General features: G+C 33.6%; 5 protein-coding genes and 1 long non-coding RNA gene across 6 annotated transcripts; 3 read left to right on the forward strand and 3 right to left on the reverse strand.

Annotated features, from left to right (window-relative positions):
* Nucleotides 1-261: 261 nt before the first annotated feature.
* On the reverse strand, nt 262-2,694 carry LOC7461621 (amino acid transporter AVT1I). The gene is made up of 3 exons (XM_002325061.4): nt 2,200-2,694; nt 1,199-1,806; nt 262-1,052 (listed from the first exon to the last, which is right to left on the reverse strand). Exons 1-3 carry the CDS (start codon nt 2,258-2,260, stop codon nt 534-536), a joined length of 1,188 nt encoding a protein of 395 aa, XP_002325097.1. The 5' UTR covers nt 2,261-2,694; the 3' UTR covers nt 262-533.
* Nucleotides 2,695-5,998: 3,304 nt separating this feature from the next.
* On the reverse strand, nt 5,999-8,291 carry LOC7493358 (tetraspanin-8). The gene is made up of 2 exons (XM_002325062.4): nt 7,590-8,291; nt 5,999-6,551 (listed from the first exon to the last, which is right to left on the reverse strand). Exons 1-2 carry the CDS (start codon nt 8,094-8,096, stop codon nt 6,237-6,239), a joined length of 822 nt encoding a protein of 273 aa, XP_002325098.2. The 5' UTR covers nt 8,097-8,291; the 3' UTR covers nt 5,999-6,236.
* Nucleotides 8,292-13,746: 5,455 nt separating this feature from the next.
* Nucleotides 13,747-14,285, forward strand: LOC112324950 (uncharacterized). The gene is made up of 2 exons (XR_002978940.2): nt 13,747-13,912; nt 14,055-14,285. It is a non-coding gene; the product is annotated as an uncharacterized LOC112324950 (long non-coding RNA).
* A 1,352-nt stretch (nt 14,286-15,637) lies between these two features.
* LOC7493359 (cytochrome c oxidase subunit 6b-2) lies at nt 15,638-18,222 on the reverse strand. Its single transcript, XM_002325063.4, has 4 exons — nt 17,988-18,222; nt 17,516-17,604; nt 17,334-17,415; nt 15,638-15,880 (listed from the first exon to the last, which is right to left on the reverse strand). Exons 1-4 carry the CDS (start codon nt 17,997-17,999, stop codon nt 15,827-15,829), a joined length of 237 nt encoding a protein of 78 aa, XP_002325099.1. The 5' UTR covers nt 18,000-18,222; the 3' UTR covers nt 15,638-15,826.
* Nucleotides 18,223-18,915: 693 nt separating this feature from the next.
* On the forward strand, nt 18,916-20,436 carry LOC7493360 (tetraspanin-15). The gene is made up of 2 exons (XM_002324472.3): nt 18,916-19,557; nt 20,014-20,436. The coding sequence occupies exons 1-2, from the start codon at nt 18,982-18,984 to the stop codon at nt 20,299-20,301; spliced, it is 864 nt and encodes a 287-aa protein (XP_002324508.1). The 5' UTR covers nt 18,916-18,981; the 3' UTR covers nt 20,302-20,436.
* A 3,113-nt stretch (nt 20,437-23,549) lies between these two features.
* Nucleotides 23,550-24,684, forward strand: LOC112324958 (glycine-rich cell wall structural protein 2-like). The gene has a single exon (XM_024589857.2). It carries the CDS (start codon nt 23,916-23,918, stop codon nt 24,402-24,404), a length of 489 nt encoding a protein of 162 aa, XP_024445625.1. The 5' UTR covers nt 23,550-23,915; the 3' UTR covers nt 24,405-24,684.
* The last annotated feature ends 2,289 nt before the right edge of the window (nt 24,685-26,973 follow it).

Below are 26,973 nucleotides of genomic sequence, written 5' to 3' on the forward strand. Positions count from 1 at the left end.
ACTTTGAAGGCATTCAAGTCGACATGTGTATTAGGCATTTAAAAAATGATGATATCAAAGATCAATTCATGATATTGAGGGAAGAAAAGTGTAGGATATAGAATTGTAATGTTAACTTTTTTTCGAAATCTAGAAAGCTACAATTTTGCTTGCCACCATGTTGATTTGCAAGAAGCAGATTCTACAGATGACATGAATAGATATCAGTCCATGAAGAAGAAAATTGCTGACATTACCAAACTCAAAGACTGACACAGATCAGAAAATGAGAAATAAATATCATTGACAATTATTAAAATAGTTATCCACATCCAGAAACTGTCTAAGTAGGACTGGAACTTTCAAATTCAGCTCAATTTTTTCTCTGTGCCCTTTCTTTTCGACATGGTTCTGGTAATGACTTCGGGATCCTGTTCGAAATATGAAATACAGTGATATTTGAAACCTACACATAATACCATCTCAAGGAAACATATCCCATTGCCTGTCTATTTTTGTGTGGCATTAGTTACTGAAAACCGACTATTGAATTCTTAATTATGCTTCACAGTCTGAGCAATAGATGAATATGTGCCCACAGCACCAACAACAACTGACATTAGCATTATTGTCAAGATACCTGCTAGCTCAATTCCCCATTTCTGATATACTTTAAAAATCTTCAAGTAACATGCACATGGGAGGAAGAATGAAACAATAACGATGAGAGCCGCTCCACTTAGAGATGTCAAGGACTGAAAAGATGGAAATACCATGGCCATAACTACTGTGCTAATTAACAAAGACATTCTGACAAGAATACCTATCGACTTACTATCTTGATACCTGTCTGGCAAAACACTTTCAATTGCAGTGGCAATCGGTGTTATTGTTAATGCATACTTGGCAATTGGACCTGCCAATATGCTGTATATTGCTATCTTGGAGCTGAGCTTTTGCGTAGGTAGATTTAATGTAACTTGAGATTGCACATTCTGACCATATATAAGATAGCCCAATACGGCCATAGATAAGTTGGTGATAGTACATATGACAAAACTTACAAACATGACCTGCAATTGGAGCAACAAAGAGAAAATCAGTAGTTAGTCACCACTAGCAACAAAGAGAAACTTGTATGTCTAATTCTTGCATCATTAGGCATATTGAATTGACAACTACAAGTCATTGAAGTGATAGAAAAGACACCAAACCTCACCTTGGAAAACTGGTTTTTCTTTCTCATTGAATTGTATATGCTAGGGAACAATGCATGAGCACCATAGCAAAAAGCGTACAAACTGAGTGCAGTAGGCACCCCTTGTAAATTTATCAGTGATCCTTTGCCATGAAATCCAACCCCTTTAGTCACACCAACACACAAAACACAAACAACTACAACCAGAGAAGACAGCACCCCGCAGGCCGAAACATAGGACATAACACCGAGGTTACTTAGCCACATAGTAGGCAAGATCAAAATACCTGAAAGAATAACAAAAGAATGCCTGCCATCTATAGAAAGGCTTCCCAGCTTTAATGCAAAGTTCGGAGAAAGCTTATGCAAGCTGTCCCCTTCCATTATTAAAAAACCAGTGGCGACAAAATAAAGCTCTAAAGAGGTGAAGAAAGACGCTACTAATTTTCCTCTGCGTCCAAATGCATGACTGGCAATGTCAGAATAACTTGTAACATTAGGATTTCTATCCATGCATCTGCGCATCAGAAGTCCAGTAAAGCAGGCTGCAGCCGCAATCAAGATCAGCAGGATCAAGCTTAACCAGCCTCCTGCTGAAAGGGCATACGGAATGGATAGAATGCCAATTCCTGAGACATGAAATAAATCGCAAGCGCGCTGTCAGACAAATATCAACGCAAAGCCATCTACACTGTAGGAATTGTTGGAGTTTTGCATAGAATAGATCCTGTTTCCCTGTAAAAAGCGGGTTTATAGAGAATTTGCGAGATCGAAAGCAACAAACAATGTTGCTACACTTTTCTTAAGAAAGTATGATCTTCATATTTTTCTGATCATCTGTTTTTTTTTTTCTTAGTTCAGTTCAATCATATTGATACTAGCTCTTCAATACAGTAAAAAAATACTGCATCTTTTTCAGCCTTCGAGGCTCGATTGCCGAATTTTAGCTCTATTGGACAGTATAGAAAAGAAGAGAAATTAAAAGGAAACAAGAAGAAAAGGATGATTGTTAATGAACATACCTGAAAGAGCGTTGATGCCATTAATGCAAGTCTTTAGGAAGCTTACTTGTTTATTTTCCATTGTTTCTCAGAATTTTTGTTCACTTTTTTAACCATGTGCTAAATAAAATGAAGGGTTTCGTTTCTTTTTATACATCTCTCTCAATGCATATTGTATGAACTCAGTGATCAGGAAAAGGAGATGGAAAGTAGGGATCTAAGAAGATACCTAGTTTCCTACGACTACTGAGATACTGCACATTTTACGGAAGGAATTCATCAGGATATTTGTTAGCACTAATTGTGTTTTCGGTTTTACCTTAATTCTTGTCTAACAACCTTGCACATTATCCTAATTTATCATTTTTTCAAGCAAAGAAATTCTTTTCTAACAATCTTGTAAACCTTGGAATGGAGGGTGAGTGATGTAGGAGATTACAGTAGATTTGAGCTGTTACATATGGTATTGTTGCCATTCAACTACATGAACATTCAGTAGATATGTTTATGTACAAGTCTATAAAGAAATCTGAATGCGTTAAACATTTTTCTGATGGAAACATATACAATTTTTTATCTAATTATTTGATCGTGCTTATATTTTATCGAGATGCTTGAGGGGCCTTGTTGCCATTCAACTACATGAACATTCAGTAGATATGTTTTTTTCATATTTAAGGTTAATTATTTTCCTTGTAATATGACTATATACAGCTACGATTCATTTTTTTCAATAAAAATACAGTTTTAAAATTTTATGGGAAAGAATAAAATTGATGTTGTATCTCTCAAAAATCGTCTTTCTACAAAGGCGATATTTTAGGAGTGGCTGATGATCAGTCACGATGATTTATCAGAAGGGAAAAAAAAACCTAACAGGAGCTTAATAAAATATAAAAGAAATCATTTATTTTTTTGGTTAATTTATTGGAAGATTTAAATAAAATAGAATAAAATTTGTCAAATCCCCTCCCTTTCCGTCCCTTCTATAACAAATTTATGAGATGCACCTACATCCAGAATATTTTCTAAGAAGGTCATCCACCAATCAATCACTAAAATCAAAATAATGGATTTTAAGGGTTTTTTATTATAAAAAAAGGTTCAATTTTGATTATTTTTTTTATTCTGAAGATAGTTTATAGGTTTGTGCTATGTGTGTCAAATCCAAATTTATTTGAACATTGCAAAAATTATTAAATACGTAAAAACTATTTGATATTTTTATTAAATTTAATTTAGTGGATCAACTTTAAAACTTCATGATTTAATTTATTATTTAACTTAGGTTTAAAATTAAATCGTATACAAGTTCTCCCAACATAACTAAATCGACTAAGTTGGTTCAAAGACATCTTGACCGACCGGTAAAAAATGACTGGGGATAATAGAGAAAAAAAGACGAAATTGACATAAAAAAACCTCTCAACCCAACTTTTTGCCTAGCTTGAGTTGAAAATTAAATTGTGTAAGAACTGTCCTGATGTAACTCAATCAACTTGATCAATAAAAAAAATCTAGGGATAAAATTGAGAAATTTTTTTGATGAAAGGCATCCCTTCCTCATAGAACATTGTGAATTGGAGTAGTGTCTCTCTTTTTTTCCGGTTATTGTTTTGCTTCAATCATCAATTTTTTTTTTCAATTTCATTCTTTGATATTGTGTTGATATGCATTTGGAGTTGATGATTTATTTTGATTTGCTTTTTATGTTGTTATTGAGATCTCAAAAAAAATATCCTAACATCAAATTAGTGATCAATTTCACAAAAAAGAATTCAATTTATTGTTTGCAAGAGATTGAAAATAAAAGGACCAGAATTGATAAAAAAAATAACAACCCTTTTTGTTTCTTAACAAAACTATGGTGTCGACTTTGGTCCTTTTTCTTCTTTTTTTTTTGCTTTACAATCGATTTTTTTTTAATTTTATCTTTTAATGTTGAGCTGATTGAGATTTGAGATTCATAATTTGTTTTGATCTACTTTTTATTTGGTTATCTCGATCTAAAAAAAGTCTCGATATTGGGTTGGTACTTAATTTCACGATAAAAGAATCTGGTTTTATTTTTTGAAAAAATTGAAAATGAGATTACAAAATTGAAATAAAGAAAAAATAAGGCCCTTTTAAAATAAAATGGTGATAGGGGCTTTTTGCTTAATTTTTCCTTAGGATATTTTCAAGTTTTTTTTAATCCTTTTAGCTTTGCAATTAAACAATTTAGTTTAAAATTTTAGTTTTTAAATTTAAGAGTGGAGAGAGAGAGAGACACTGAAAAACATTTGGATGAGAAAGAAAAATGTTGATTGATTGGATTTCAATAATCAAAAAAAGCTAAATTTGATGTCAAAGTTTTTTTTTTTTGGCAAGATGAGTTTCATTAAAATGTTTTTGGAATTTTTAATTTTCTGAAATAATATATTAGAGTTGAGATAAATTTGTTTCCCATTTGATTTTGTATTTTCTAATTGATTTTGAATTTTTTTAGTTGAGGAATTATTTTTTCAAGGTTATCAAAGTGTTTTTAAATGAAAATATGTAAAGAATTAAGTTTTTAATAGAAAAAAATACCAACACAATTTTAGCCACCTGGTCAAAAATTAGGTTTGCTAAGCGTACATGGTTCGCTTGTTTTTTTTTTATATAAAAATAATGGGTGGGCAATTTAAAGAAAAAAAAAGCTCGGGCCTAAGCTAACATGCACCCACACCTAAGCTTGTTTTATGGCCTAGGCGTGTTGGGTAACCAGCCCTATATGGCTAGCCCCTTTTTTTAATATTTTTTAAAAGAAATTGATTTAATTTAAAAAAAAAAACCAAACTAATAGGACTTAACTTACAAGTATGAATGCAGAATGGGACTTGTTAAAAAAGAGGAATTTTAATGGTAGGATGTATGGTTACGATGAACCAATTAGAAAGGTATATATAGGAATATAACAAAAAACAATTACAGTATTCAGTTATTTAAAAAAATTTATTTCATGTGGCACTTAATTTTCCTTGAAAAAGACGAGGAAGAATAAAAAAAAATTATTTTTTATCTTAAATTTTTTTTTATTTAACATAAAATGAATCTCTTGAAATTAATTCCTTGAAAAAATAATTCCTCAACTAAAAAAATAATTAAAAATAGCATACATAAAATTAGTCTAGCTTTTCACTATCCATATCAAAATTAGGATTTTTTTTTCGCATTTTAGTTTGAAATTTAAATCCTAATAATTAAGAAAGGATACCTTTAATCATCTATGGAGTCCTTTGTGCTAGATAAAGACGTTCCAAAATGCATTTCAATTTGTTTTGTATGATTTGATCTTCACCAAACTTTGAGACAAGACAGTACTTTGGCATGTACACCTTTCTTCTCACTGTTCACGTCGAAAGACTTTTCAGAGAAAGTCCTTGTCCTCTCGTTTGCAATCAACACGCTCGAGGAGAAATATTTACCATTTTTTGTTGAGTTTACACATCGCACCCAACATTAAGTATCTGGAATAAGAAATGGGAGCCCTGCAATTAATGGTGTGTTTCCACTCCTGCAAAATATGGCAGCAACCGCTCACAAATATAATGAAATCAGTCTTCTGCAGAAGCAATTAGCAGGGATCAGTTTGTAACCACAGAATCCACACCTAGAAACCGAAGAAACCCAGTTTCCCTGACCTTATTTTTTTATCAGCAACCGCTCACCACACCATGGTAAGAAATATATTAAAGGAATAGTATTAAAGCTGCTTCACAATGTCATCTTCGCCTAAGAAACAGTATAAACTAATGCATGGTTTGGCAACTGATGCATTAAACAAATCAGAGAAGAATGATCAAACAAGGTCTCAGATATAGAAAATGTGAGCTCCGCAGAGCATACAAGGCCATATATAACCAATATGTTCCAAAGATACTAAAAAGAAAAGCATAAGAACGCTATACAAAGAAACCAACTGTGGAGAAAAAAAATATATAACATCGGAGTGAGCAGCAAATAAGTATGCTGCCTACAACTAAAATCCTAAGCAATACTATCTGCATCCATGCTAGCTGCAAGAATTCTCCAAGTTAAGGGTGCTTCCATCCAGCAGAGTAAGCATTGTTGTCCCTTCTGTTGTTCCTAAAAGCACAGCATCCGACGGAGTACACAATGATGAGGAATACGAGAAAAATAATGTTGATAACAGCCACCTTCTTCCAATCCCTCCTGAGGTTGTCCAGCAATCCAGCTTTGCAAGAGTTGCAGTTAAAGCAGAGAACATCTGTTTGATTATCCCATGCATTACAGTCAGGATCGGAGGTGGAATTTGTAGGCGTCTTCTCCCAGTTAATCGGTGATTTATAAAGAAAGCCACAGCTATCTGATGGCTTACAGCAGCCAGCCTGCCAAAACAATAAAGAAACATCAGAACCCAGTGTAGTGTTATGAACACTTCATGAAGAAGAAGTCTACTGCAATAATAACTACATACATGTCAGGGTTCATAGAACACTATTTACCAAACGTTCATAGAAACAATTGAAGAACTACACAAAAATTATATGTCAAATAAATAAATTATCTAAGGGTAATAATAACCCCTTTGGATAAAGAAATGAATATCCATTTTCTTGTCCCAGGGTAATCAGAACCACCGGCGCACACAAAAATAAAACCGCAACAGCTCAGTTCATACGGCCCGTGAAAGGCCATCGAGGAATAGAGACCCCCTACTGGCCCATACAAAAACAATTAGTAGATGATAAAAATATTAATGATCAAAGGTAATTAACCATAATGATTGAGGAATAAAAGAGGGTCATTTCCCCCAACTCATTACAACTCAAGCACAAGGTAAAGCTAAGAAAAAATGGGGTAATTTCACATATCAGCACACAGGAAGGATCACTAGCCACAGAATCCCAGCAAAGGATACTGTAAAAGATAAAAGAAATGAGAACAAATGATATATATATATAATTCACCACAAAGAATCATATTCTTCATACAGTAACCTAAAAGTGTTCTTGCTTTCCTTTCTAAAGCTATAATAAACTAGAAACAACTGCGAATAATCCTAAAATAATAAAGAAAGAGAGAGAAATAATTGAAAAAATCCCTTATTCCTATATCACAAAGAATAAAGCTTTTTTTTTGTCATTATGATAATACTGATCAAAATTATTAATCACAACATTCTTAATCCACAATTACACACAGAAAATTGTACTGACATCTAACGACGACCAGTAACCCATCATGACTCACGAGTGCCATCTCGTTTCTTCAATAGGAAAGAAAAATACTAATGTTAAAAATTATCATCGTAGATTTAACATTATTTCTTTTTAACAACAAAAACTTAGATCTAACAAAAAAAAAGAAAAACCGCAAAGTCAAACAATAATCAAAAGCATAAAAAAAAAAGATAAAAAAAATACCTGAAGAGCAGACAGATGGCGGGTATACAAGACTTCAACAGTATCATTCGCGAATTTCTGGTTAAAATCACTGCAAACTTTAGCATCAATCAAACAACTCTTGATCTTCCTCCAGTTCTTCTGATTGCCCACTCTCTTCTGCAACCAATTTGAATAATCTCCCAACTTATACTCCTTATACCCCTTCCCGGACAAAACTTGACCGGCACCTTTATTGGTCACGACAAAAGCGAAAATCGTGAAGCAGAAGAGCAAGACGATGAGGAGAAACATGACTAGGAGGTAAGCCCAGAGAAGCCATGACACGCGACAACACGCGCCAATTAGGCCAGCTAGAGAGACTAGTAAGAGAAAGATACCCAAGATAATAACTGGGGTGTCGAAGAACTTATCACATTCTGATGTCCCTTTGTTTTTTAACCATATCCCTGCCCACAGGATGGGGATTGAGAGCAGGAAGGTTATGAAATTCAGGATTCCTACCAAGTTGTTGCTTAAACGAAACATTGTTCTTCTTGTTTGGTTGCGGAGATGATACAGAAAAGAAAGGAGCGTTTGTTGGGTTTTGATAGGAAGAGGGGAGAAGGCTATTTATAATGACAAGTGATGGAGGAGGGGGGGGATGATGGGGGAGGAGGTTGCAGGGAAGGTTCTTCTATTTAGCCTCGGAGGTTACGGCTACACGCGCTAAAGGACGCGTATTAATTGAGTCACGCGTGGTTAGTTGAAAGGCGTAGGGTTTCTTATTATTATATATTTTGTTTTTTAATATTACAACCCTCAACGGATACAAAGAGTAGCGGTCAACGTGTATGGATGTGACAGTTTAGTAATTAGCACAGCTATATGTTTCAAAAACTTTTTAACCTAGTTATCTCTTCTTTTTAATTAATTAATTAGTGTAAATCCTTCTTTAATGCTTGGTGTTTTATTTAGATTTTATTCTGAATTTATCTTCTTTCTTTCTTGTGCATATCTTGAAAAATCTAATGTAATTTTTCATTAATTGCATGTTTTTTTTTTATGGTAGAAAAGTGCTTTAGCAAAAACAAATTATTTTTACTTTATTTTTTTATGTGTTTTTAGATAGTTTTAACAAACTTGTGTTAAAAATAAATTTTAAAAAATAAAAAATATATTATTTTAAATTATTTTCAAACAAAAACATTTTGAAAAACCATTGATATTATATTATAATATTAAACGAGCTATAAATCACTTCTAATTTTATAATAATCAATATAAATTTATGACTTTATATGATAAAATAAATAAATACATTGTAGTTTTTCAAAATAAATACTGCATTGAAATTTGTTTCATTACATTTAAAATATTCATTCTTTTTTTAAGAATGATAATATATAATTTTATTTTTTTATTTGGATAAAATCTTTTTCGTTAATTACAATGCAAATCTAAATACGAAATAGCTGTAAAATAATTGATTTTTATTATTAAGAAAAATATTACTCACAAAATGTGTCTATGAACAAAAATACCAAAGAAAGAATTAGTTGTTCAAGACAAAATAAAAATAAGAAAGGATTACATATTAATTATTAGCCAAATACATGTTTTACAAATTACAATAATGAAATGATAAAGTCTTCCTTTTAAAAGCAATTAATAAAATAAAGTTTCAGAGGGAGCCGTTAGGTAGCAGTCTTCTGGTGACCCCGTGGGCTATACTACCAACATGCGCTCGTCACGTGTCACCCATCGCGGCTTGTCGGCGTGGTAACTATGAATGAGGGGTAACCGGCATGTCCCACACGCGTCCACTTCTAAATCAGGCAAATTATTATTACTATTTTTTGCTATTTATGATGATAAAAATCCTAAATCAGTCAATGTATAACCGCGTTTACTGAGAAAAGGGGGTGAACTCATGTTTTGCGTTTGCAACAATTCCTGTATTCTTTCTTGCTTTTTCTACCCTTTTTTTTTTTTTTAATGTTTAAAAAGATGATAGTGATTTTTTTATTTAAAAATATATTAAAATAATATATTTTTTATTTGTTTAAAATTATTTTTGATATTAATACATAAAAATATATAAAAATTCCAAAAAAATATGAATTTAAAGTAAAAAAAAACTTAATTTTTTTTAAAAATACTTTTAAAATACAAAAACAAACTGAATTCTTTCATACTGTTAAGCGATTGGCTGAGAATGAGATATTCAAATTGTCCATCATCATCTTCTTCTTCTTCTTTTTCAAAACCAAGCAGTTCCCAACACCACGAAAGTCATGCAACCAACGAAGAAATTAGGTAAAATGTTAGCAATAATTCTCGACAAGAAGGGATGGCTGGCTTTACTTCAATGTCCACACGGTCACGGCATTTTATGGATTCTAGCTATGTTTGACCCGTGTTTTTCGTGGATTAAATATTTTTAATTTTTATAAAAATATTATTTACACATGTAGTTAAATAAATTAAAAAATATATGTGTTAATAAATCGATAAAAAATTATTAATAATATCTAAAAACAAAACTTGAAAAACCGAGAGATAAATATAGATCAAAATATTGAATTTTGAAAAATAAAAAATTAAATTGATTGAATAAATTAAAAAGAAAAAAAAATAACATGTAAGGCTACACATATTAAAAATATCATCTAAAAATAAATATTTTTTATTTTAAAAAACATAGTTTATCTATATAAAAGATAAAAACAAAATCATAAATGAACCACAAAAACCACTCCGAAAATTAAACACATAACAAAAAAATCAATATTTTTTAAACAAAGCACCTGAATAAAATAAAAGAGATGAGGTTTTGTCTATTTCTTTTCAATTGCATCCGTTAAAGTTATATTTTCATGGCAATCATAATTATCAAACTCGGCCTGGGGGTTGACTTGATCAAGGGGTCAGGTCACAGGTTACATGGGTTGACTCTGGTCAACCTGAAAAAATTAGAAAAAAAATTGAGATTTTAATATTTTATATGAAAAAATTAAGAAATAATCTATGTGGATATAAGTTATACATATTGTAAACAATTAAGTTTAAAAGATTATTTCAAAAGATTTTTTATCTCATATTCGAAAAATATTTTTTTCTCTTGTGAAGATAGAGTATATATACTAAAAGGCTTCAAATCACACATTGCAAAAATAAAACATTCTTCAATTATTTATATACTAAACTTTAAAATGACTCGGTAACAAATTGAAAAATTTGAGAAAAAATAGCCTCTGAGTAGGATAAAAAACACATTTGTAAAAACAAAAAAGGGGTCTCTACTGGGGGTCGACTAGTTTACTCCGGGTCAATATCAAACCTGAATTTTGAATTAAACAGACCTGGCCAAGGCCCAGGGTCACCCATAAAAATTTTAAAAAAATATTTGATGTTTTAATATTTGATATGAAAAATTAAAAAACAATCCATGTGGATATAGGCTATACGTGGTGTAAATAATTAAGTTTAAAAGATTTTTTCAAAAGATTTTTTTATCTCACATTGGAAAGATACTATCTTATTCTTCTAAGTTGAAGTATTTAAACCAAAAAGATTTATTATCTCACATTGAAAAAATATAATTTTTTTCTTGTGAACATAGAGTATATATATCAAAGGGTTTTAAATCCCACATTGAAAAAATAAAATATTTTTCAAGTATTTATATAGCGAACTTTGAAATGAGTTAGTAACCAACTGAAAAATATAAAAAAAAAAAGTCTCTGGGTAGGAGAAAAAACACTTTTGAGAAAAAAGGTCTCTGCCAGGTTTTTGTCGGGTCTCTCAAGTTTCGGGTTGATCCGACAGGTCTACCAGTTTACTCCGAGCCAATTATAAGACTAAATTTTGAATGAACCAGATCCTGCCAACGTCATTAGGTCGTGGTGGCGGCAGGGCCCAATGTTATTGGGTCTTAGTGGGAAGTAGGGCCCAACACTATTGGTTTTGCTGGCAGCAGGGTCCAACTCTATTGGGTCCTGCTGGGAGGCAGGGCTCATCGCTATTGGGTCCTACTGAGCAGCACAACCCAACTCTATTGGAAGAAAAGATATTCAACTAGCCCAACCTCAAATGAAAAAAAATTATCATCACCCAACTTTTGTACAATATAAAAAAAATCCCATCAATTTATTTCCTCTTTATCGTATGAAAAAAAATTACCTAAGAGAAAAGAAAAAAATCTAAAGAGAAAAAAAAACTAAACATATGTGGGTCTGGCTGTGAGTCAGACTCAATAGCGTTGGGTCTGGCTGACAAGTCAGACCTAGAAGCTTTTGGCACAGAAAACACAAAATACAACGCCCCCAGTAGCACTTTTTGACAAAAAAAATAGCAAAGACAACGCCCTCATGACGCTACAGCGTGGCTCATAATATAAACACTTTATGTCTACAGTGTGATTCACAATGCAATGAGTCTGTGTCCACAGTAAATATACAATATTTTTCCCATGCCTTTTAAAGTATAGTATAATATTGGTATGAATAAATGTGTTTTTAAATTTTAAAAATATATTGGTTTGTAAGTGTTATTTTCATTATAAATATCAGTTGATACTGGTAAAAAATTATTAGAAAACAATCTTCTTCTTTGCCTATTCTTTTCTCTACAAACTCTTTAATTATGTTTATCATAAACATAATAGAAGTTCTTGAGAAATTTATAGAAGTTTATGTCTATAAGTTTCAAGGATTTTCTATATCATGAAGGTATATTATATTAATTCTACAACAAATATAGTGGAGGCAATTAATATCTTAAAGATAGTGATATTCTCGTCTCCAAGTCTGTTTATATACCACTAACTTAACAAATTTAAGGTATTAATCCGCAATGAAATCCAAGACTATGATGAATCAAGAGTTTGTGAAGCAAGATCGTTTTGATGGAATGAATTTTGTTTGTTGAAAAGACAAGATGATGTTCTTGTTTACTACTTTAAAGATCTCTTACATCCTTGATCTGAATCCGCCTAAAATTTCTACATCTACATTTAAAAACAATTATCAATTGAAGGCAGATCATAAGAAACAAAATGAAGATGAATGGTTGTGCAGAGGCCACATTCTCAATAATTTTTCAAATTATTTGTATGATTTTTTTACATCTATAAAGTCTTTCGCATGAAATCTGAAAGTCATTGGAATACAAATACAACACCAAAAAAACAAGGCTCCTTTTTATATATATATATATATATATATATATTAATTAATGATGCATGACACATCCTATCAGTTATTCAATTAATTTGATTAAAGGATTGGCTTTTAAATTCTATAAATGTATTGGTATGAAAAGATATGTTTTTAAATTTTATAGACACATGGGTATGAAAGAGTATTATTTTTCTTTTAAATATTAATTTGATAACAACAAAAATCAATTCAAAAACAATCTTCTTCTTCTTCTTCTTCTTATTTTTTCCTTACAAGCTATTTGTTTATATTTATATCACAAACAAAATAATAATTTTTAATAAATTTATAGAAGTTGTTGTCATTCGATTTTAAGACTTTATTATATACTAAATGTATATTATTTTAACTCTACAAAAAAATATAATAAAAAAATTAATACTTTAAAAATCATAATCTTCATATCTCTAAATCTGTTTTCTATGCCCACATTTGATGCAATTAAAAGGTAGAGAGACTTTATCTTAATGTTTGTGTTCGGTGCACTGAAAAATATACGTTCCTTATCGGATGCTATTTGAGCAAGAAAAGGAAATAAAGTTGAATAATTTGATTTTTGAATCTCAGCAATTTGGCCCTCTTGTTTTTTTTTTTTAATGTTTTTTCTCATGTCGTCTCCTTACCAAGTCATTTTTTAGCAATTTGATCTTTTCACACAAAGCACTCACCTGCTTTGGCTAGCACTCTAAGAAATATAAATAAATAATTATAAGGTTAAGAAAGAGGACTGACGAAGAACATGTGGAGCTGTGGAATTGTAGATTGTACTCATCAAAGAAAAAGAAACGCTAATGTACAAGGTTATGTGCAAGTTTCACATGCACTGCTAACCCATATACTAATATTTTCCAAAAATACAGAGACGGAAATTGCCTAGAAACTTACAATGCCGCGTTTAGCTCCAGAAATACGATGGTCCTGCTCTAGAACTTGAAGGGTATAATATATTTTACCAGATTTATTTATTTATCTATTTTGAACAGCACATTTATAAATTTTATAACTACAGTGCCTCTTTCTTCAAAAAGAGAAGCACACAGGGCCATGGCAGACGGAGGGTGGAGATCCCAATGTGAGAATACCTCTTTCGAACCGGATGACATTTTGGACCAAGAACTAGTTTTGTGACCTCTTCTGCGTCAGGTGGCCAGTCAACATATTGCCCCTGCATCTTGCACTTGTTTATTACTCAAGCTCAACCTCCCCTCTCTCTCCTTTCCTTCCTCTTGTTCTTTCTTTTAATCTATTTTTGTTATATGCTAACCATTCCATGACGGTTTTGCAGGCTCTGCCATTATATATTGCCACAATCCACATGATCTCCTCACAGAGACAGAGCATTGAAGCAAATAAGGAGCCAGTAAGCTACGGAAATCACGTTCTATGCACATTGTGAATGTCATTGTCAGCGAGACAGCGCTATATGATATCCATGTAAAAATTTCATTTTATATGAAAGAAGCCTTTTTGCCCCTCTGTGATAATTTGTCACGAGGCAGCGTGGTGGTGTTGCGCATACTATATACTCGTATGGCTTGTTTCCGATGCTCTGTTCCTGCAAATTATGACAATCTAGCTAGAGTAGTTTAACAGTATAATAAATCATATCCCCGCTCGACAATAAAGGAAATCCCAATATTTTCCCAGTAATCACTTGATGTTTAATTAAGCCAAATGAACCTTCTTAACATGATCACATGGCATTTGATGCTTTGGTCAATCTGTCAGTGAGAGCAACCTTTTAAGAAGAAGGTTCTGATTTTCTGTTAATGCTTTGAATATCACCATACATCTCTAGCTTTATGGCTGTAGAAGCAATAGTTATATTGTTGAGCAGAGCTCCCGAGAATCTTTGATGCAAATTAAAGGTAACAAGTTGACATGCGTAGATTAGTGGCGCTGATTAAGAAAATTACTATCCCGTCACGTCAAGGTAAGCAAAATTGGAATGGAAGCAACTAGCAAGTAAAGTAGAGGTGGTTGGTGATGGTGGTTGTTGCTGATCCACCAGCAAGGACGATAGCTTTTGTTTGCAAACTCTTCTTCTATGAGGACTGGTAATCAAATTGCTTCACTTTATCGCCTAAGACGATTTTCATTTTTCATCGTATTAATTATATGAGGTTATTTAATTGGAGCATGATTAACAGACAATAGGACAGCTCCCCCCACTTTGACCAAGGAATTTTTTGTTTCTTTGTTTGTGTAATGCTTGAATTCCTTAGATACATACCTCTTACGAGCATACGGTAATGGTAGCCAAATTAAATGTCAACATCCGACCACGGATTCAGCACTGAAATTTAACACACAATCCACAGATATGGCTTGGCCCCATTCTTCAATCCATCTCTCTAATAAATAATTATACCTAATATCGAACCATCCACAAGAATCAAAAGGGAGGCACCCTGGCTGGTTCCAAAACTTCAAGGTTTTAGACTTCCGCCAAAGCAGGGCCTCCCTTCCCCCTGAGAAGTCTGTATTCGGTCTCGGCTCCAGCATACAGTTGCTGCATTTTACCTCAGCCAATTCCATTCCTGAACTTATGCTAAATGTCCATCAAAAATACAAAAACTTAGGCTAACGACTACAATGGTGACAAAGTAAAAGCATTGCTAAGCAATCGTAAACACCCTGGTTGCTGTTCTAGCTTCTTGTCCTTTCCACCAAATCCTCAAATAGCCATCTCAGGCTTGTTGATATCCTATTCTAGATTCCAGAGAAATCCACCCCAAACTCCATGATAGAACCATTTTGACCTCATAATATGTATATTTTTTAAGTTCTAATAATCAACAAGGTATTCCAGAACCATTCACTGTCAACACACTCAAAGGTTGCACCCCTAACAGTGAAGAAGAACAATTAACAGTACAATGAAAATAAACAAATTAGAAACCAGCACAAATATCCGCAATAATTCATGTCAACAAACTGACAAGGAATTCCAAACAGTGCCTTATTAATTCATAGTCAAAGCACAACCACAAATGTAGCTAGAAGAAAATGAGAAGACAAATACAGCCAGAGACTGTGCAGCTCGCTGATGTGAGATCAAAGGGGACCTGGAAATGTTCCATTCTCCCTCTGCTCATTCCACCTCTCGACCTGCAGCAATTCATTCACATGAAAAAGAAAGAAACAATGGTCAATTACAATGCTAAATTTTTTTATTGACTCTAAATGCAAATCGCTGCCACTTCAAGCACTAAAGACAATATTCTACAAAACAGATTCCATTTAAGAGGCTGAAATATATAATAGACCAATTATGGTATATTCCAAGACAACATCTCACTGACTACTGACACCGCAGAGAGATGACATACCAAATTTGAGTCAAAGTTAAAGTAGTAGAAGGTATGATTCAATATACAAGAGTGATGAACATAGCATTGCAGCATTAATCAAGAACAGACTAAGTCAGCACATAAAATATTCTGTCTTATAAACTTTTCATTCAATCCTAAACTATATCTTACCACTGACTGGATGCTTCCACATTCTAAGTAATGGCATGTTAAAGCACCAAATGCAGAGATATTCTGTTTACGTGTAATCTAGGCCCAAATATTTGTCTATGTTGGCCAAGGAATGAAAGAAAATAGGTCATGCAAAAATATCTCTATTACAGTCTCAGATTCATAATTCATCAATCAGATACTAACAAGCGTAATCAACATGGAGCTTTACTTGGTAATTTTACTTTTCTTATTAGTCTAAAAATCCTGATGCCATTTGGATTAAATATTAGTCATATAACTTTCTGGGGATTCTTTTTCCAATAAGGATTAGGATTTAGACCTAGTACTAGTATAAATAAAGCTGCCTAGCTTATTTTTCAGACATGTTTTGTATATTATCGATCATAATATGTTTAAAAGGTTGTCTACAAACCCTAAACCAATTGTTCCAGTTCCAAGTTCAATTTTTTTCTAGTTTTTGCCATCAATTTATTGTTCTTTGTTGTTTTGAGTTGATTTCTCTTCCCACACTACATCACTAATTATACTCTTGAGAAATTGACCAACAAGCTGTCAAACTTAAACTTTTATAGATAGAACAGCAAATATAGATGGCTTGTTGTTCTGCACAGATGACAAATGTGGAGAGCATGATGTTTGAGAGGTGAAATGGGTTTCTAACATAAAGGCAAGCTTGTCTGATTTCTCAATACTGTAAATAAGCTCGTAAAACTGGTATCAGTGTATTCCGATAGCAAATAGGAGTAATACAGTTTAAAAAAAATTTGGCAATGTCGTTAAACACACCACATCATGTAGCATCAGACAGGCGTGTTTGCATTTAGCCTGACTCCCAAACCATGAATGATGCAATAACATTCACGATAATGCTACAATGCAAAGATGACATCCCACATGAATAAAAAAACCACTTAAATTAATTCTAAATTCAATAATTTGCTGTTTTTACTAGCAAACTTTCATTGAAAATCATTTGCCAACATTTTACAGAGAACTACAGTATATTAAAAAAAAAATGTCCTTGGCAGATCATAAATTAATTGAGACAAAAAAAAAAAGAGGCTCAGTATACTCACCCACTCAGAGGGACAAAGGGAACGGTAGTATTTAGCAAAACGCTCGCAATCATTTCCTTCATCACCCTTCGCTGCCACACACCTGCAGTCAATAATAATTAACGTTCATGGAAAAAAAAAGATAACCACTAAATAATAGACAGATAAATGAAATAAAATCGACAAAGACTAATGAACAATACCTGTGAAATTCAATGTAGCGGGTGAAACAGTGTCTGGTTTGATTTGTCGTAGGGAATCGATAATCAGCTGGAGCTGTTTTCAGCTCAATCTACGCAGTAAAACAATACCATTATTACCCGAAGAAACATCACATCATTCTCAAACAACAGATAAAAAATAAAAATCAATCACAATTTTCAAAATGCCTCATCGCTGTTTCCTTATTCTTAATTCGAAAAGAAAAAAAAACCCTAAATCTTAATAGATCACCTACAAACCAGGCATACGATGTCGTAAGCATTAGGAGGAATCAACCTAACTTAAATAATTAATTATTTGTAAAACATGAAAACATAGTACGTAAAATATAGAACACAGCCAGAAGATATAATAAATCTTTTGCAGATCCGAGGAATTGATTGTATGAAAATGAATTCGATTCCTTTATTTTCAAATCCGGAAAGTGAAGATAGAGGAGAGATTAAAGAATACCTCTTTTCCCATGGCTGCCAATAGCGATCGAATTCAGACACAGAGAAGCGAGAAATCAATCGAAAGAGTTCGAAGGGAGAGATGGCTCAGTATTGACTAATTAATTCTATTTTTTTTTTCCTGCGGTTCGTCCGATTAACAATAAAATTGGGACCCACGTGCATAACGAAACGAAAAAATTGAGAGAGTCATGTTTGGGTACAAGAAGGCATGGACTGTGAAATCGGGTTATGAACTACTGTTTGGTTGGCTTTGATATATATTAAACCCGAATTACAGTTTTGTTTATTGGGCCAGACCGAGACCACTTGACATTTCTTCTTTTCTTACGAAACTTTAATCTACCTAACAGGTTGTCTAGTTTTTTGTTTCAATGATACATAATAATCTTATACATGCTTGACCCATTTTAAATAATTTATTTTTCTTGTTTTCATGGGAAAATAAAAAGAAAAAAAAAACATAAAAGAATCATATTATTATTATTGAGTACCAAAATCTCTTTCCTATGACTATAATAGATACTTAATAAAAAAATGTTATTAATTAAATCCAAATTTACCATTGAGTCAAACATGTGATTTCTATCTAATCCCTAACTCAAATCAAGTTTAAAATTAAATTTGATAGAAATTGATGGAATATAACTCAATTTAAATATGATTTGATTTTAAAAAAAAATATCCAAAATATTTTAATTTTTTTTAAAAAAATAATAACATTATTTTAAATTAAACTAAACAAAATAAATTTGAATTAACTCATATAATATATAACTCACATCATAAGCCAGCTGAGTTTAATAATAATAAAAAAAAAAAAAGCTAAAATCCTGTATCCCTTAAACAACGTTGACTCGTTACTTTTTATTAGGATCTCTTTTCCCTCACACTTACGAACCGTACCTCTTAATAAACGATTGACTTGGTAAACACCTGACAATAATAAAACCCATTACTACTTGTTGATTTTATGTGATCAGCTCATCTCAAATATGGCAGAAAATTCTAACCCTACAGAAGCACTTGCAGTGACAACAACAAAAGAGACTACCAAAACTAATAAACGAATTGTAGAAAATACAAAGTCTGATAAAGGAACTCAAGTAAGAAAATATGCAGGCTTATTATCAATATTCACTTTTGTGCTTTCTGTTTTGATCATTGCCTTAGCTATTTGGTTGCTTTACATGAGAGATTACGACTGTGAGAAGCTCTTGAGGCTACCGAGATTACAGATGGGCATTGGCATTGGATTGATATTTGTTTCCTTGATTAGCAACATTGTTGTGTTCTTGAGACCACGGTTTCCAGTGCCAGGTTTTTTCTTAGTTATGGTGCCGTTGATCGTGATGTTCACAATGGGACTTGCACTTGTGGGAGCTAACAAGATGGAAAGCAGGAGATTGGTGGCGACACCGATGTGGTTCAGAGAAAAAATCCGCAATCATGACGACTGGGAAAATATTAAATCTTGCATTTTCAGTTCAGGAACATGCGATGATTTGGTGTCCAGGTCGTTGAATCTCAAAGCATTTGATTTCAGTATCAAGAAATTATCATCTATAGAGGTAGTTTTATTGCATTTACACATGATATGTTGTTGTCTTTGAATCATTTTTTGCGCCTATTTTACGTGGATATGATTTCTATAGGAAAATCGCTACGCATATACATGATTATAAATGCATATTTAACCAATGTTTTCTGCTCCTACAAAAAGAAAAGAGAGGAGGGAGGAGTAGGTTTCGAACCCATATTTTTGCTCTTTATGAAGAATTACAAAGAAAAAAAAAGTTCATATATATATGACCCTATCATTATAGCAAACGTCCTTCCTAATCGCAGTAGCCATGCTTTTTCAAGTGATATGCAATTAGTTATTTGTTGATTTGTGTGTGTTATTTTAAGTTTTTATGGCATTGAGTGCAACTAACTAATAATCTAAAATCTAAATATATTCTTGCATATCAGCTCTGCTTCCAAATTAATTTAATATATTTTTATTTTATTTTGTTATATGGAAGTCTGGATGTTGCAAACCACCATCAATATGTCAAATGGAGTATGTGAACGCCACATTTTGGATAAAAGTTGACGGCGCAGTGGATGAATCACAACTGCAATATAGTGACTGTGCTACATGGCGGAATGATCCAAGCAGCCTGTGCTACAACTGCGGATCTTGTAGACGTGGTTTTGTGAGAATAATGGAAAGCAAATGGAGGAATCTCGGAGTCCTACTCATCTTAATGGGGTTACTTCTTGTTATTGCTCACATATTATTATTCGTTATGGTTATGTGGGAGAGATAATGAAGAACGATCGATTCGTCTCCACAAATTCAAGAGAGGACCTTTTCGTATTGTGTTGCCAGATCGTTTTTATGAAAAGGGTTCGCTTTTTTTTTTAATCTTTTTGAAATAAGAATGGTTTTCTTCTTTTGCTTTTTTTTATGGTGTTGGTCACCTGCGCGTGTGTTTTCTAGATCGCTGTTATTTTGCAACTTTTGATTCTATGCTTTGAATTAGCATGTATGAGGGGAAACTTTTTTACCAATAACGGAGCGCATACCTTTTCTCTGGGCCATTTGCTATGCATTTAACTGGCCTCACCCACCATGGCAGATACAGATCTAGACTGATCTTGATCTGTAGAAGCCAACAGCTTGCAAGTTTAGCTACCCAGTTGAGCTGCAAGGAAATGAGCCTATCTACATAACGAATCAAGCCTCTTGTGAAGGATCAGTTTCGGCATTTTAGCTTTAATTAGCTAGCCGCATGAAGTAACCTCTAAACCTTTCGTTTTCCTGCGAAGGATCTTAATATGGTTTTTATGTTTTCGTTTTCTCATTCTTGAGAGAACCTGTCTGAACTTGTTATACAGTTTATAACGAAGGTGGCTGGAGAATGATAATTCTGATTGATGGAGAAGGCAAACTCTATGGCTATCCTACTGCTGAATATTGATTCAACAAGAAGACTGGTGAATGGAAATAAAGAAATAAATTTAATAATGAATTACCAAGTGAAGGAAGCATCTAATCTATAATTTACACAACATCAAATGAACTGTGCATTTTACAAATGCAGAGCATTGTGTGGGTAGCAAAAGCTTGTGAAAAGCCGCTGATGAAAACTTCATCAGACTCGCATGTTCACCTTGTAGCTATTGATGGAACCTTTGAAGAGCTGCGGTAAGCCCAGAATGCCAGGCAAGGCAGAAAAGCTTCTGGATAGCTTCTGATCAAAGCTTCATCATGTTCACCCCCGAGCAAGAGATGGATCAAAAGGCCCTACCCAGTGAACAACACCACCAGTATTGGACATTGTAGCACCACCAGCGTTGGACGTTGTTGCACCACCAAATGCAACACTGGACACTTCACCATTGCTACTGTTGTATGGAATTATCCAATCCCGAGCTGACCCAACACCCATGTGAACAAGAGTCCTCCCATATCCATCAATATTGGCACCACCACCTTCTACTGGGGGTGGATAAGAAGCATCAGGATTCGCATAGCCAACACAATATTGGTTTGGAGCTAATACAACACAGATCAGCACAAGAATTAGAGTATATGAAAGAAAATTTTGAATGATATAACCACCACATTCAGATGCAAGAAAAAGTTACCGCGTGCTCTGTTATCAGCATTCAAGACATCAATGTGCAACTTTTCCATTTCTCTTGCCATCCCTATGAGATTTTGTTCCATTGCTCTCATTTGCTCCACCTTCCCTATATTTAAGGCTTTTTCATATTCAGATCTAGCTCTTTTCACCAAAACAGCAGATAAAAATAGTATACATATAAGTTAGAACTTAACAAAATGTACATAATACATCGCAGTGTAAAAAATATCAACGCAACAAAAGTTGAATCCTCGTGATATCAATGTTTGTATTATTATGCTGATATTCACCACCATTTCATCAGTGTACACTGCATAACCAGCATGCTCACATCTATTACTTCCAAGACGAATACAATTTTTCTGCAGTTTACCTTTTTCATCCCTCCCCTCTCGTATCTGGTTTCCTCACAAATTGTCCCTCTATGCAGCATAGCAAGCTATGTCACAGCAATCAAGGGGTTGCTTCAATATTACAGTTGCATATGGCAAGAGAATTTGTATATACCAATGCATTTAGCATATGGGTGTTGCAGGTCTGGCCACGATTTAGGCATAGGCTAACATGGAGCGCACGACCATGTTCAGGGTACAATGACAAAAAAACCTTGAGCTCGACACTCGCAGGAGATGTGTCAGACGCACCCTTTGACTTAGCAGAGCACCAGGCCAAGTCATTGGGCCTAACAGCACCTATCAGACCCAAGTTTTGGGTCCGGTAGGAGCAAACCCAATAACTCCTGGATTTAGCAACACCTGCTAAATCTAGCTACACTTGAGCTAACAATGGATAGCTATATTGGGGCGTGTTTGGAGCTAGTACATACCGGCCCAACTTATCCAAGAGTTCAAGATATTTATTCTCAAATGTTTTCCTCAATATTATACTTTAGGAAAAATATATAAAAAATTGCTGATAAAATATTGATTCATCGTACACAAATGTTACTCCACTATGGTTAGTGGAAATCAAATGGGTCGGCACTTTGGCCAAGTGTCAAAAACAAACAATATCTCCAAGAACAACCACAAAGTTTTGTCTATCAATGCTAGTTGGAAATTATGCAAAATCAACTTTTCCACTGCCCTACATCGTTCAGTTTTTGGCCACATATACGTGCCTTACCTTTTCTGTTCCAATCTTAAGTATCATGATCAAATTAAGTATATAAATTAAGGTTCTCCTTCATCTAGCAAATTATCAATTAATCCATTAAGGTCAAGAATTGCATTTTCTTTCCTGCTACAGAAGTCATTTACTTGCTAAAAGTTATATTCTTGCTGTGGCCTCACAACAATATGGCTGCATTTAAGTCTTTAGTTGCTGTTGTTCTGCTTCTTGCTATGTCAAGCATGCATGACGTAATTTTAAATAAATTACAATTACAAAGCTCCATCGCGACCATGTGCCGCCTTCAAAGAAAACCCTCGCTAAATGCGCATTAACGTGGGTGTTATGTTGTTGTTCACATGCAAGGCGTCTTTTCCTTGATATTTCTTAATTAGTCGGAGTTAGCGCATAACATTAATAGGTAGCTAGCTAGAAGTTAACATAACAGCAGGTATCATATTATGAAATAAATTAAGCATCACTCTAAAATTGAGAGAGGCTAGCTAATGTCGCACCTCCTGAGCACGCATGCATCATCTTTTTCGCACACTCACCGAAACTGAGTCGTCCTTCCCATCCTTGCATGTGCAAATTATAAGAGCCACTGGCATTGGACCAAACATTGGTATATAAGTGTCAGGAAGTTGGTGATGCCTGAATTCCACTTTCGATACTCAGATAATGACCGCAAAGGAAATAAAAATGTCAACTGCGTAGAAGCAGCGAAACGTAGTCAGCAGAAATGCTGCAGATAGCAACAGTACGTTTCCACTATATATGGTGGGTGCAGGTGAAGTGGGGCGGCAACATCGTAACACATGTCCAGGAATACAGAAATCTCCAACAGGTTAGCTTTTCTTGGCCACAAATTTCTGTCCAGCAAAACCCGAGATTAGCCAAATCATCACCTCCACTTCCAATTCAATCAAATTGTGAAAAATATTCATTTATCCGGTAGTTCACTACTCGTTTTCTGTAACGATGTAGTACGTTCAGAATCATCAACTATAAATAGCATGGTCTCTCCATAGTCTCTCCCACGAAACAATCACTCTTCCACTCTCTCACATCTACTTGCAAGATTCAAGAACTATAGCCCGCTCGTGTTATCTTTTAAGTGCCCTTAATTATATTGAAGCCTCCTTTGTGATATATTAATTAACAGCCAGCCTTAACGAAAGATGGCTCCATACAGGTCTCTGGCTTTGATTGCATTGCTCGTGATCATGTCAGCTATAGAATCTGAGAGTCGGGTTGCAAGAAAAGACTTGGGTGTGGATCTTGGTGGTGTGGGAGTTGGGCTTGGAGAAGGAGTGGGCGTGGGTTTAGGAGGTAGTGGCTCAGGGTCTGGAGCTGGGTCTGGTTCGGGTTCTGGTTCGGGATCACGTTCCGGGTCAAGTTCGTCCTCTTCATCCTCATCCAGGTCCAGTTCAAGCTCTAATGGCGGGTCTGACGCGGGCTCTGAAGCGGGTTCCTATGCTGGGTCTCGAGCAGGATCAGGATCAGGATCAGGTGGTAAACAAGGTGGTGGAGCAGGTTCCGGGTCCGGTTCTGGACATGGGGAGGGATACGGTGAGGGTTCTGGCAGGGGAAGTGGGTCCGGCAACGGTGAAGGCTATGGCGAGGGTCGTGGACAAGGATCGGGCTATGGCAGTGGAAGCGGTAACTAAATGAGAAAGATAATTAATACCAGTGTGGTGAAAATAAGAATAGAACAACTCACCGTTTGGTATATAAATAAATAAACAGATGGTGGAATAAGATCACTCCTTCGTCCATGGAGTCTTTAACCTAGTTGTCTACCAGTCATGTAACTCATGAGTCCTTCTTGTTGCCTAATATTATCGTTGTGTTCATGTGCATGGCTTATCAAATAATTTACCATCCTTGTATTTCTTTTGATGTCACATGACGGTAATGACATTGCCATGAGCTTCAAGCATTCTATTACCCTAGAGGCCAAGACACGTTATTGACATTGCCATGAGGTTCAAGCATTTTATTTCTTTAGCTAACCTCTTAACAAATTTTATTATTATTATTACTATGAATGTCCAGTCGGCTTGTATTTTAACTAATCTCTTCATAAATTTGATTAATTAATAATTTGATTTTAATCTTTATTTTTGATATATTTCAAAACAAATTTAAATTTTTTTAAAATATGCATCCTCGACTGTTTGAAAAAATGAGTAGTATAGTTTATCAAACAAGAATCTGTTTGAAAACTTAGAAGTGATACAAGGATTTTTTTTTTAATTTTTTTCTTTTAGAGGAGAGCTAAAAGCTATACAGGAGATTATCCAATAACCCCGCAGATATCCTATAACGGAATCGAAAGACAATTCGTTGTAGCCTTTTCTTATAAATTATTATGCCGGTTGCTAAGTAAAAATATAAAAGTTTAAATTGTTAGAAGAGATTTCAAGATATAATTTATATTATTTTATAATATATTATTTTAAATAAAAAAAATTTTGATTTAAAATTTACACAGGTTTATATTATCTTATGTTTAATTTTTATTAAATAAATAGTGAGATTTAAATTTTTGACCACTTGGTTATTAGTTAAGACTCTGATACTATATTAAAAAACTAATTCAACTTAAAAATTTAAATTATTAGATGAGATTTTAAAATATAATTTATATTAATTTTTTATAAGAATGAGACGCCACCTAATTTACTAATGAATTAGTTTATTTATAAATGACTAAATGGTTAGAAAATGCCTCTATTTTTTCCAATTAAACAAGTTAATTTCCAATACTAGGTAACCACAATTCGGTAATACAGATACTACATCATTCATTTCCAGAATTTTATGGTTGGAATTATAGGAAAAAAAAAAATACATGGTGTACTCAAATGAACTAAACATTCAAAAGTAGTTGGGAGCCTGCAATAAGCATAACAAATATATTAAAAGGCAAAAGAGATTTATTGTAGCTCCTCTTACCTTTTTTAATTCAATACCACAATGTAGTGATTATTTTGTTATTCTCATTAAAAAAAAAATGAATACCTTTGAATAGGGGTTTCACATGTTCATAAATCATTAATAATTTGTTTGGTGGTTTTTTTAATTTTTATCCATTCAATATTTTCATAAACAGTAAAATAATCAAAATACTTATAGGCATATAACTTGATTACTAAAAGGTATGTCAACTTAGATTAATCCGTAAAATTCATGGTCTAAATTATGAGACCGAGATAACATAACAAAAAAAATTTAAAGAAACCCATAAAACTAATTTTTTTTAATAAAAAAACAAATATCAAACGATGAAATAAAAAAAACAAAAAAAAAACATTGACCAGCATTATTTTTAAAATTCATGACCTGAGTCAATAAACCTGAAGCAACATCATGGAAAAATCACGAAATTCAATCCATAGCAAATCAAATGCCAAAAAAAAAAAAAAAAATCAATTAAAAAAAATCTAAAATAAATTTAAAAAACCCAGTGAGCATGACATTTTTGCACCACCAAATGCAACACTGAACACTACACCATTGCAACTGATGTATGGAATTATCCCATCCCCAGCTGACCCAACACCCATGCGAACTAGAGGCTTTTTATATCAATTTTAAAGGGTGTAATTCAACTCGTCAGGTTCTAGATTTGTTCTCTAAAAATTATCAGTTTGAATCCCACAAACCTCAGGACTACTGGAGGCTTATATGATCGTTAATTTCATGACCCGTGAGATTAGTCAAAGTACACACAAGCTGGCTCGGACACCGACATTAATAAATAAATAAAAACCTCCCATATCCATCAATATAGGCACCACCACCTTCTACTGGGGGTGGATAAGAAACATCAGGATTCGCATAGCCAACACAATATTGGTTTGGAGCTAATACAACACAGATCAACACAAGAATTAGAGAGAATATGAAAGAAAATTGTGAATGATATAACCACCACATTCAGATGCAAGAAAAAGTTACCGCGTGCTTATCTGTTATCAGCATTCAAGACATCAATGTGCAACTTTTCCATCCCTGTGAGATTTTGTTCCATTGCTCTCATTTGCACCACCTTCTCTATATTTAAGCCTTTTTCATATTCAGATCTAGCTCTTTTCACCAAAACAGCAGATAAAAATATTATACATATGAGTCAGAACTTAACAAAATGTACATTATACATCGCAGTTTAAAAAATATCAACGCAAAAAAGTTCAATCCTTGTGATATCAACGCTTGTATTATTATGATGAT

This window comes from Populus trichocarpa, chromosome 18 (assembly GCF_000002775.5).
Source record: "Populus trichocarpa isolate Nisqually-1 chromosome 18, P.trichocarpa_v4.1, whole genome shotgun sequence".
Classification (NCBI taxonomy): Eukaryota; Viridiplantae; Streptophyta; class Magnoliopsida; order Malpighiales; family Salicaceae; genus Populus; species Populus trichocarpa.